The sequence below is a fragment of the Periplaneta americana genome, chromosome 8 (genome assembly GCF_040183065.1).
Source record: "Periplaneta americana isolate PAMFEO1 chromosome 8, P.americana_PAMFEO1_priV1, whole genome shotgun sequence".
Taxonomy (NCBI): Eukaryota; Metazoa; Arthropoda; class Insecta; order Blattodea; family Blattidae; genus Periplaneta; species Periplaneta americana.
The window spans coordinates 148,513,147-148,526,128 of NC_091124.1; the positions used below are offsets into that span (position 1 = coordinate 148,513,147).

General features: G+C 37.7%; 1 protein-coding gene across 2 annotated transcripts in view; it reads left to right on the top strand.

Annotated features, from left to right (window-relative positions):
• LOC138705143 (transcription elongation factor SPT5-like) overlaps positions 1–12,982 on the top strand; it is a 136,047-nt gene that overhangs the window by 84,448 nt on the left and 38,617 nt on the right. Inside the window, exons 14-15 of one of the 2 annotated variants that reach the window (XM_069833803.1) lie at positions 4,848–4,953; positions 12,395–12,547. In XM_069833803.1, the coding sequence (XP_069689904.1) occupies positions 4,848–4,953; positions 12,395–12,547 (259 nt within the window). The remainder of the gene's footprint in view (positions 1–4,847; positions 4,954–12,394; positions 12,548–12,982) is intronic. The other variant, XM_069833804.1, reaches the window with a different exon arrangement.

Genomic DNA, 12,982 nt, shown 5'->3' on the forward strand with positions numbered 1-12,982 from the left:
AGAATCTAGAAGATGTGTGAACTGAAGCTTTCCATAATCAGAAAATCTGTCAGTAATTTCCATGTGCATACGATCTAGTATGCTGTAGTACAGCTGCCTGTATTTCAATTCATCATCTCCTTTTCTTCGCTTTAATGGTGGTTCCATTGTATTGGCTGAAGAATTTTCATTTTCCATATTACTCCATATGGACGGAAACCCACTACGTCTGAATTCGGATATATTATTTTTTTTTTAACTTTGATACCTCTTGCAAGTAGTATGCTATGTCTAGACTTTTTGTCTGAAGAATATTGTAGAGCACATCTGTATGTGCGAACACTCTAGCATAGACTTCAAGAAGAAATATATTCTGAAACTGTGCGAAAAAATACAAATATCCTTGAGCCTGCACATTTACAGCATCATCCCAGTTTTCTTCAGAGTCACAAATGATATTTTTAAAGAAAGCAGTCCGTTTTTCTCTGTATTCCTTTACTGTATTTACAAGCCGAGATGTAAAATTCAATCTAGTTGGTGCTACTTTTGGGAGTTTCTTGTTCATAAATTCCTTGAGTTTTCTGATCTTTTAGGAGATGATGAGAAAAATGCAGCTAAACCCGACAGTGTTTTGAAAAAAATGCGGCATTCTGGAATGGATGAAGTAGTTTGTTGCAAAACTAAATTGAGAACATGGATGTAACAATGGACAAATAGTGCCTGAGGATACTTTCCTTGAACTTTTGTTTTTAAGCCATTAATATTTCCCGCCATAACTGAAGCACCATCGTATGTCTGTGCAATTAACTTATTGCCGACATTGTATTCTGCTATAACACCTTCCACATGCTGAAACAAAGCAGCAGCAGTTTTGTCCGAACTGGCATTTGTGAATCCTATAAACCGTTCTTGAACATTGGCAGTACTGTCGACGTATCTTAAAACAGTGGACAATTGACTCTGATTAGAGCAGTAACTTGTTTCATCAACAACAATGGCCACAAAAGGTTTTACGTTCTTTATCATAACCCCACTTATAGCAAATATTAAGAAATTCTGAATTGCGAGAGAAGTACCACTGTTGAACTCTCAAAATGATTGGCCAGTAAATGGTCAAATTTACTTAAGGAACTTAAATATTCAATATAATTTCCTCTATTGTCTGATTCCACACTCTCGTTATGACCCCGAAAGGCCAATTCTTGTTTTCCTAGAAAGCAGACTGCATTAATAAGATGCAGTAAAATCTCCCGATTTTTTTTTCACAAGAGCATTGTGTTGGTTGATATGTAGAGCTTTTTGCTTATCTAGCTGTAAATCAATTCTTGTCTTCCCAAAGTTTGCAAAGTTCATGCTACTACAAATATGAGCTTTTGATTTGTCGTATTCTAGGACTGCCGTTCGAAGGGAGTTGATATTAGAAAACCCTCTTTTGACCACACATTAGTTTCGTGGCTAAATAACAAACATGGCCAGCAAAATAGTTTAGACAGTTTAGAAGTACCACACAACCACTTCCACTTACCATATGATGTTGAAGTGAAATGGCATGTGTACTCTCGCTGTTTTTCTTTTACGTCCATGGACAAATTTAACTCAGGAGTTGGTCTTTCCATTTTCACAATTTCAACTTTCTCGTTGTTATGTACGACGGTTAAATGGCACTTTTAATAAACCTTCTATTACACAGTCATTTTCAACACAAACCTCTCCAGAAACTTGTTCTGCCATGTTTTTCACAATATCACTTAATTGGGAAATTAAAAACTTAATAATTCACAATTAATATAACTCTTAGACACTCGAACAAATCACAGATTTAAAATAATGCACTGCAAGAACACAATCACATTCATGAGCGAGCGTACTAAGCGTATTGCTGCTTCGCGCCTGCGAAGAAACCGATCACGAGAGCGGCAACTCGCCCGGGCTACATTGCACGATGGAAACAGAAGGGAGAGGGGGGGACGGACAGTTGTGCGACAGGACAGCGTGCGTGGTACGGTCACAGGCTACCTCATGTAGCAAGCTGTTTCTCCAGTGATGCCGCTTTGACAATTTGTTTCTTTTCGAGAGCAGAGAGCGCATATAAATCTAACAATTACTTTAATTTTAATTACTATGGTAAAACTAATAATACAAAATTATTACATTATGTTATATTATAAACTTTTTCTTTTGTAATTTCCTTGGGCTACCGCCGGTAGCCCCGGTAGTCCGCAAAATACGCCCCTGGTTGAAACTGGCCATAAAGTCATTTAAATGTGCGCTCCTGCATATATGCCTTGAAAGTCTTAAATGCAGGTAGTAGGCTATTGATAAGACTATACAATGAGAGGAGTTCAGCTGGTGCCGTGGATCATGTCCCGGTATGGCTCAGATGGACAGAGGCTCAGTGTATAAGGCTGAGAGGTCCTGGGTTCGATTCTCGGTGCCAGAACGAATTCTTCTCAAATTAATAGATACCGGTATTTACAATATGGCTACTTATAGTCATTGATTATTCAATGAGAATGGCGAGACCTTATATAAGAATATATATGTATAATAATTTTTATTTTATTTTAACTGATAGTGGGTACTTGACTGTTCGTCATTCACCCATATGCAGCCAGTTGTGTAGACCAATTTTCCGACAGAGTCATTGCCCTGGGTGCTCCACAGGAGGTTGGTCTACACTACATAACCCGTGATGAGATGATAATTGAGATTTGTTAGGATGCCACATTGGATAAAAATAACACTTCATTTGACTAGATATTTTAAAACAGGAGGTTATTAGAAGTAAGATGTAAGCTAATTAATATGACAGTAATAGAATAATGGTAGATAAATAAAGATAATAGTAACTTAAATATTTCGAGAATTCTTGTGGTGCTTGGATTTTTTCATAAAATTATAGTGACACTTGACAGACAAGTTACAGTTGTTTTTTTCTTTCGGGTTTTTCCACGTTAATCATCATCATTCTGTCCGAACTCATTCTAATATCATTCCATAATCCATAGCATTCCCAGATTGCCAGCTGATGATGATATCTGGAACAACGAATCTTAGCATACTGAGCTAGTGTCGTTTGGAAACCTGGGTGAATGTAAATTTAGTCCGAAACACTTGTTTACCTCTCTCGAGGATGTAAATTGAGACTAGGACCTATTCCACTATTGAACTTTTCATTTTGCAGTTTGCACTTTTCATTGCAGTTTCTGTCCCACTATCACTTTTAAAAACTGGTTCGCAAAGTGAAAAAGAAAAGTAGAGGAAAATTTTCAAATATATTATTATTTTTATTTCACTATTACAGTAGTTTTGAAAAGTGCAAAATCAAATCCTGAAAATTGAATGGGATTTTTGTAAAGAACCTAGTCTCTTTGTGATCATTATATGCAGTATATTTTTGCTTTGGATTGAAATAATTTAGAGAAGAAATATGATAAGAAAAGGAAATTTACCATTAAATGATTGAAGTAACGAAGAACCTAAAAAAGAGTATGTAAAAGCAGGATAAATTTCCATAACTTAAATTTGTCTCAATTCTGTGAATGTTTTCGAATTACACCAACTCAAGCAAATTGTGTTCTTAAAAGAATTGGGCCTATTTTAGAACTAAAACAGGATGAAGTTTATCTTTTTCATCTAAAAAACGATTTATTACGGTACTCATAATATGTCTTCATTGATTAGAAAATGGAGATCAACAACATGAATTTGCAGTGACTATTGATATGCAAAGAATTTTCAGAATAAAATAAACGTTCAAAGCAGTCTCTAATTTATGGAAGAACAGAAAGACTTTTCACTTTTGAAAAGATGAGAAATGAAAAGTGAAATGTTTAAAAGTTTAATGGCGGAATAGGTCATTAAGAAAGGATATGTAAACTGAGTCCCGACTTCATATGGTAGACCAAAAAAAGAGTTAAAAAAATCTGCCTCTCTCAAAATCAATTTACCTCTGCGATCTGCCTTTTCACCACAAATTTTTATCGATTTCCAAGCAGCAATTCACACTGCCGTTCAAAACGTACGGCCATCTGTGCAAATGGTTACAGTTTTCACCTTGGCCAAAGTTCGTGGTGGAAAATACAGGCTCTTGGCATAAGATCTGAAGACATTGACGACTGCTTTGTCGAAGACTTAATCACCATACAGCCTATAGGTGAAAATAGACAGCTGTTCATTGACTACGGTACGTGCTATGAACCTATATTGCTTCAGATACCAAATTTTGTCAACTACATGGACTCATTTATCGGCCAATACTGTAGAAATCCTACCACAGACACCCCTGAGTCATTCTGTGCCAAGCTCAGCAGAATGTTTCATTTCTCCCATCCAAGTATCTATCATTTTGACGATGGGAAGACATTTCAGTCTGATGTATAGATTCAACTACCTACGTAATACTGAAGAGAGATCCAAAAACAAACAATCAATAGAAAAATAAATTTTTCTTACAGAAGAAATTGTCAAATTCAGAAATGATGCAATATCAAGATTTCAGTTTCTTAAATCAGTATCATTTAAATTTCTTCCAATATATTGAAAAACGGAAAACCGACATGTGACAAAATGAAATGGCTTATGGCTCATATTTTTGGGGAACCCTACAATCAACCTCCACGCAGTTTCTCCTGAGAAATTACCAGCATCAGTATCAGCAAGTATTTGGAGATAACCTGGTCCATCATGAAAACTCATACAAAATGCAGGTTATCAAAGCCCAGCTCCTTCAATGAAAGACTGTCATTGAAATATTTTAATTATAGCTGAGTTCTTATTTATGTTCTGTCGAGTACATTATTCCTACAACCTTGTTTCATTTGTTGTAAGAATTATCCTTTTATGAATTTTGTCGTTCTCTGTTATAGGAGGGTTTGAGCCCTCTGTTAACATATGGCTCTGAAAACCGGACACCAACGTACAAAGAAGGTGGTAAAACTCCAATCCACGGTTCCCAGACTCCCATGTATGACGGTAAGGGGAAAATATGGACTAGATTTCAGTGTTTTCTGTGTGTATGCAGTTTTATGGTTTCTAAATTAGATAATACAAGATATTTTATTATAAATATATTACTTGTCTAATTGTTTTCCATTGGCTAATAAGCTTGTGGTTTTAACCCATTTTTCTTATAGAGCCCCAGTATAAAGCTGTCATATCTCTGGCAACTTTCTGTATTGATAGGGGTCCTTGTTCATAGGTTTTTTATTTTTTTTTTTCAGAATGTGCATGAAGTAATTGAAAATGTTTAATTTTCACACATCTTTGACAAAACATTGGTGTCCTATTTTTACTGTTTCTTTTCTACTTTTATATGCGTAATCTATTATTTTATTGTTATATAGTACTGTACCGTACCTTCTTTCTTTTTTTCTTTCTTTATTGCTTTTTGGGAATTAGTGTAATAGCTGTTTCTTGTATTTACCTTATATTATTATAATGTATTTGGTAGATTTTAATGGTAGTTTCTTTTTTACTTACATGCCTTTTTTATCTGCAATTCATTCCCTTGCAATTCTGTGTCCTATGAGTATTACTGAAAATGTTTTGAATTTTATTCTGTAAGGGGTTATTTGCCACATTTCTAATTTTTCTATTACTGTCCTCTATTGTGGTTTGGAGTTTGATATTACTGCTGAACAACAGCTTTGTTATTTACAAGGGTAGTTCCGAAAACAATTTCACGTATTTATATCTTCGGAAGTAATGTGCACAGGAGAAAATTGTATCGTCTACAGTTCAAGGACATTCGTGTGTGTCACTGCGTGTCATGTGATCACAAGCACATACGTAAGAGTAAACTGAAGCAAGAAATTTCTGAGGAGTGTATGCCCACACCATTAGAGCTTGCATCACAATGGCTGAGAGACGTGCGTTACAGAACTGGATGAAAGAGGAGCTTAGGGCTGTTGTCCGCTAAGAATGGCCACGTGGCATGAGTGGTATGGAAATCCATATGCGGCTTGTTGAGGTGTATGATGCAGATGTGATGTCGGAGTAAATGATTCGGCAGTGATGTCAGCAGTTCCGTGATGGCATGAGAGTTTGGCAGACACACAACAGCCTGGACTTCCAGGGACATCGTCTACAGAGATGAACATCAAACAGAAATGCGGTAACAGCAAGTTACACTTTGTTGCTGCTATAATGGTGTCCAGACAGCTCCCCCTTCAAGGCTGAGAACAAGTGGAAGTTACGGTGCGAGATCAGGTCTGTAGGGGGGATGATCCATGCTTTGCCAACCGAACCTCTCCAGAAGAGCTGCTGTTGCTGCCGCCATGTGAGGTCTTGCATTGTCATGAAGAAGCAGAACACCTGACCACAGCAGTTCCGGTCTCTTTTCGAATAGCAGCTTTCAACCTGCTCAGTGTATCGCAGTATCGTTGTGACATTCGCCATCCCTTCACAGAACAAGTCTAGCAAAAGAACTCCTTTTGCGTCTCAAAAGACATTCAACATGGCCTTGCTGGCAGACGGAGTCATTTTGAACTTCTTCTTGACCGGGAATCTTGAATGCTTTCATTCCATGGAGGCATGCTTTTGTCTCCGTCGAACATGTGAATGCTATGATTATTGCCGACCAGCAGGTCACAGTGGGTGATGTTGCCTAAGCACTGAATATCGGATGTGCCCAAGTGCACTACATCATGAGGGAAATCCTCGACTACCGCAAAGTGCCAGCATGGTGGGTGCTTCGACAGTTTACTCTCTATCACATGTCTCAAAGAATGGGCATTATTCTGCAACATCTCCTTTGTTACGAACAAGAAGGCAATCGATTTTTGTTTCGCATTGTTATGGGGGACGAGAGTTGGGTCCACCACCACAATCCGGAGACAAAATGTCTCATGGAATGGAAGCATCTAAGATCCCTGGTCAAGAAGAGGTTCAAAATGACCCCGTCTGCCAGCAAGGTCATGCCGACTGTCTTTTGGGATGCAAAGTGAGTTCTTTTGCTAGACTTCCTTCGTGAAGGAACAACAATACTGCCATACACTGAGCAGGTTGAAAGCTGCTATTCGACTAAAGAAACTGGAACTGCTGCCGTTGGGTGTTGTGCTTCTTCATGACAATGCAAGACCTCACATGGCGGCAGCAACAGCAGCTCTTTCGGAGAGATTCAGTTCGCAAAGCATGGATCATCCCCCCTACAGACCTGATCTCGCGCCCAGTGACTTCCATTTGTTCTCAGCCTTGAAGGGGGAGCTGTCTGGACACCATTACAGGAGCAACGACGAAGTGGAATGTGCTGTTACCACATTCTGTTTGACATTCATCTCTGTAGTCAATGTCCCTGGACATCCAGGCCTCTGTTCGTCTGCCACACTCTCACAGTTGACACCATAGTCGAACCATTTGCTCCGACATCACGTCCGGACCATACACCTCAACATGGATTTCCATACCACTGCTGCCACGTGGCAATTCATAGCAAACAACAGCCCTTACCTCCTCTTTCATCCAGTTCTGTAATGCACGTCTCTCAGCTATTGTGACGCAACCTCTAATGATGTGAGCATACATTCTGCAGAAGTCCCTTGCGTCAGTCTACTCCTGTGCGAGTGCAGTCTGGATGCTTGCAATCATATGTCACGCAGTGACACACACGAATGTCCCTGAACTGTAGACGGCATAATTTTCTCCTGCGTTCATTACTTCCAAAGATATAAATACACGAAACTTATTTTCGGAACAACCCGTGTATTAAGAATACAATTCTACTGAAAAGAATCCTTTCTTTGTCGTATCTGAGTAATAGAGAATTCTTTTCGGAATGTGTATTATATGTCTTACTCGTCTTAAATTCTATCGTACCTGGTTAACATGTTTTGGCCTGTTATGGGCCTTCTTCACAGGGGCATATTTTGCGGGCTACCGGGGCTACCGGCGGTAGCCCAAGGAAATAACAAAAGAAAAAGTTTATAATATAACATAATGTAATAATTTTGTATTATTAGTTTTACCATAGTAATTAAAATTAAAGTAATTGTTAGATATATTTTGTGTAATAATAGGGTCAGCGGTAGCCCAAACCCTTCAACCAGTATACGCCACTGCTTCTTCAGAACTGGTTGTTGCTGGTCTTGGTGCCTTTTGTTTTGTTTCCTGTGAGGGTGTGTTTGTGTAGTCTAATGTGGAGTCAAAGAGTGTGTGTGTTCTGAAATTGAGTTGTGTGTTGAGAATTTCATTTGGATGTGTTTTTGTGTGTCTGTATATTTCGTGTTGTTCTAGTGTGTTTAGTTTCTGGCTTTTTGGAGAGAATTCTACTTCCTTCTGTATCACTTAATTACTTTCTTCTATTTAGATTTCACAATTGGGCTCTAAATGCTACAAATTGCTTAAAAATCAAAATAATATACTGTAGTGAATGATCATAATGTACGGATAGCTATTTTAATATTAATTTTTGAAAAATTAATTACATACGTCCAAAATAGTAAAAGTGGTAAAATTCGGATATCTTATCTTTTGGTGCAATCCATTTGAATTTACAGTTAAAAATGTAATTTATGTATATGTCTTTTGATTGACAGTTGAGAAAATAAATCATAAGAGGAAAGATCACAGATAACATGATAAGGAACTGAATTGTTGCGAAAAATATTAAGCATATAATGACAAAATACAGTTCACCCAACCATTTTTAAACCTTATGGCAGCACTGTCACTTTTGGAAGTACCTCTTCCGCTCCTAGAATTTCTCCCCTTTCTGCATCTTTCTGTAACTATTCGTGACATCCGCCATGCCATGCCCTCTCAAACTGCTGAGAACTCACACGGGATCTCTTTATTTGTTGAGCAAACAGTAATGGAGCTTACTGCCTAATTTTATACAAATTTTAGTGTATGCAGGAATGAACGAAAGTGATCAGAGGGAGGAAACTTGTAATACCGCTCACTGGGTTTCTTATTTATTTGTACGTGTTACCTTCATGACATCTATTTTCTTAACGCCAGTGGTGAGGACTTGATTAATCACCTTAACCCTAATGTCCTACTGTAATTGTAACATTATGTAGACCATTATGCGTCCTCAGTGGATAGGGAGACCAGATTTTGATGTAAAAAATCTAGGACACTTCTTAGATGTTAGATATCATAGATATCAAAGAAATGTTACAAACTAACATTCAGGAAAATACAACTGCAAATTTATGTTGTTGTGCGGCGATGGGCAAATGCTGAACCACTTAATAAGCAACCCACAGAACCATAAAACGCCAAGTAGTTCGGAACGATTTGATAGATGGAGACATGAACAGACAATGAGTGCAATGGCAGACTGCTGATTTTTAGTTAAATACTGATTACGGTTTATGTGCAGTTTAGACAACAGTAAACAAATAATACAAAACAACATTTGAATTACTTTCTGTTGCATTTGCAATTATTTCGTCAAAATCTGGGTTTACTTCAGATGAAGCTATTTTTAGTTGCGCCAACAGATGTTCATCAGTCAAACGAGATCTGCACTTTGACTTGACATAATGCATTTGTGAAAACAGTTGCTCACAGAAATATGTAGAAGCAAACATAGTCATACCACAGAGGTTTCAAACAAGTATCATCTTGCACAGATATTAATTGTAACTGCAAGTCCAATCTTATCTTTGCAGGTTTGACGTGCATAGGATTTACTAAAAGGTTAAAATTATTTCCCAGGTTTTTGAAATCGGCAAATCATTTTTCTAAGAATTCAGTCTTTAGATTTTCTAATAAGGGAATATACTTATTAAAGTCACTGTAGTCATTTGTATTTCGGAGAGGGATTGCACACAGGGAAAATGATACAGCTGCCCCTCTGGCTGCTGTCTCTTCCACAAGTCCAACTGCACGGCAAAGGATTTAATTGCGTCGTATGTGTTCACTATACTTTGATTTCTTACTTGAAGTTTCTTTTTGAATCATTTAAGCATTTTGATATATCAACAAGGCAGGCCAGATCTTTAATTCATTCTTTCTTTTCTAATTCCGCAATTTGCTTTCCCTGTAAAAACAAACAATATTTATTAATGCACATGAACATTATGCAAATACAGCAAACATAATGAAGTAAATGATAACTTTTAATAGAATAAAGTAGTTGTTTTGTAAAGCTGTTTGTATTCAAATGTTACTGACCAGACGTTTCATAAACTCATTTACTGTCTCACGAAGTTGAAAGAAGCAATGAAGCATGTTTCCCTGACTGAGCCACCTGACATCAGTGTAGTAAATCATATCTTTATAATCCCATGACAATGCTTTTTAGTTCTTTTTAGCATTCTGATTATTGCATTATTTGTGTCTTTGTTTTATGAAGAATTTTAGATAAGGACGCAAATAGCCATAGTAGCTGACGCGCCCTTTTTAAACTTATCCTCATAATCGGATTCCATGTCCTCCAGAAGCTTTCGAAACTGTGGATGCTTTAACCTTTTGATTTTATTATTGTGTTTACAACCACGTCCATTACATGTCATTAGCATTTTTGAACATGAAAGGCAAAGGGTATTGTCTCCTTCGGGAATGCAGAAAACTGTTCTTCCCATTCACCATTAATTTTTGCGTTTAGCCCCTATACATAGGCTTTGAATGTGCCATGACGACTTTCCAACTGGAACTGTGTTGCTACCCGACACTAACTGCTATTCAGGTTACGAACATCGAACTCACACATTGCCATCTCTTGTCCTTTGTGGGAACGTTAAGAACAACTTCTGGTTCGTAAACCAGTAAATGCCCATTCATGCTGTTGTGATAGAAGAAATAAGAATAAATGTTACATTTTCTCACAATTTTAATGCTAATACAACAACAGTAATACATATAACTTACCATATCACAAAATTAATAAGTTAACCCTTCAATCATGTACTTCTCAGAACTATGGATCTGTGATATTTCCTGCTGAGTTTGTATCCAAGTGCAGAAGTCAACACAAGAGAAATTAAGACGAGTTTCAACAATTAATATTTCTTCAACTAAATTTAGAGTAAGCTTAGCACAGTTCTTTCCATCAGTCCAATAAATGTTCATAAGGCTCAAAACATGCTCCAGACTTGCATTGATCCCTGGAAAAGACAACACAAACTCAGCAAATAATAAAATATTGTCCAAAGTAAAGCTTCACACTTTTGTATAACACAATTGCACCTGTTGGTTCCCCCCCCCCCCCAACATTCCATTCACTCAGATTAATATCTACAATTTCTTCTAATTGAGTCAACTCATCAAACAACAAATTTTCATTGTCATTTTCTGATAGTGTTTTATATTTTCCCAATAAAAATTCTACTTCATCCTACAGTAATTTCTTCTTGAGAATGATCCATTCATATAATTTGAAATGCTTATCATGTTGTGTTCTTCTCTTGATGTACCTCACGTGGAAAGAAAAGCATCAGTAGAAGTTCCAAATTAAGATCAAGTAATGGACTGCTCTTCTTCTAATTTATCAGCAGATATGTTGACAGTTACTATGAATTCGGGAATATAAATGAAGCTGTCAACGTACTTTGAGTGAATCACATTACATTTCGAGAGGAAAATAAAACTGCCCTCAAAACATTTTCACCAGTGTAAGGAAACCGGGACATTTATTGTGGGCCCCTATCACCACAGCATGTCGCGTCCTCAGGTTGCGGATAGAGGAAATGGCCTCCAGATATGGAGGGTAGCTGCGAATATATTGAATAAGCAGTCGTGGACAGCAGATAAGGGGTGGTCCTCCAGCTTGGGAGTTGAACAAAGGGCTAACAACCCATCACCGTAAAAAACAGCTTGTTAAGAAACCTTACAATAAGGGGCAGGAGATGTAGCACGTATGGGCAAATCCAGAAATGCATATAGTGTGTTAGTTGGGAGGCCGGAGGGAAAAAGACCTTTGGGGAGGCCGAGACGTAGACGAGAGGATAATATTAAAATGATTTGAGGGAGGTGGGATATGATGATAGAGACTGGATTAATCTTGTACAGGATAGGGACCAATGGCGGGCTTATGTGAAGGTGGCAATGAACCTGCAGGTTCCAAGTAAGTAAGGAAACCGAACATTTTCGCGTTCCAAGAAACTTTTGGGCACACTGAGATAAAGTACGAAATACCAAGACTGTTCCAGTAAAACCGGGATGTCTGCATATGCAGGTGATGTACGTTGCATCAGAATGATATCGAGCTAGTGAATGGAGAAATGGTGGATTGTTGGTAGGAGAAATAGGAGTGTCTTATGAAAACCTGACCCCAACTACAGTTACATAGTCTTTATCTATCAAAAGCATTAGACTTTTTGGGATTTAAATCCAGATTTTTCGTGTGAAAAGTTGAACCTGTAATCATTTGGGTAATGATGCACAGCAGAAGAAAGAAAGAAAGTTAATTCTACTGCTGAATATTTTATTTCACTGGTAACGATATTTTATTATATTTTGTTGACAGTTGGATCAAAAACTCCGCATTACGACAGCATTAACTCCTCACAAGATGGATCACGCACACCTGGACAGTCAGGAGCCTGGGATCCAAGTATTGCTAACACACCTGGCAGAAAAAGTGACTCTGAAGCATCACCATCACAGACGTACAGTCTTAGTGAGTTTTCATTTATTTAGTATTCATTGGCTGATTGAATGGTGAATAAAAAAAATTACAGGGTGGGCGTGAAGTAACTAGATATTAAGAATGGGATATAAAAATCTACATTTACAACGCTAATTTAGTAAAATTATTTTTTGTGTACATTATTAAATGGGAATACGAATGCATACCTCAAAATTCAACGTAGACACTTGTAGCAATGACCAATTTCTTCAAGCGGACCGAATGGAATGCACAGTCTTCTGGAGGAAGTTGCATGGAACATTGGTGATAACATCCCAAATCCATGCTTCCAATTCTTTCAGTGTGCGAGGTTTCGTCCGGTACACCTCATCTTTTGCCTAGCCCCATAAAAGAAGTCACAAGATGTCAGGTCAAGACTTCTTGCAGGCCATTTGTGAGGTCTGCATCACCACAGCAAACGTTCCG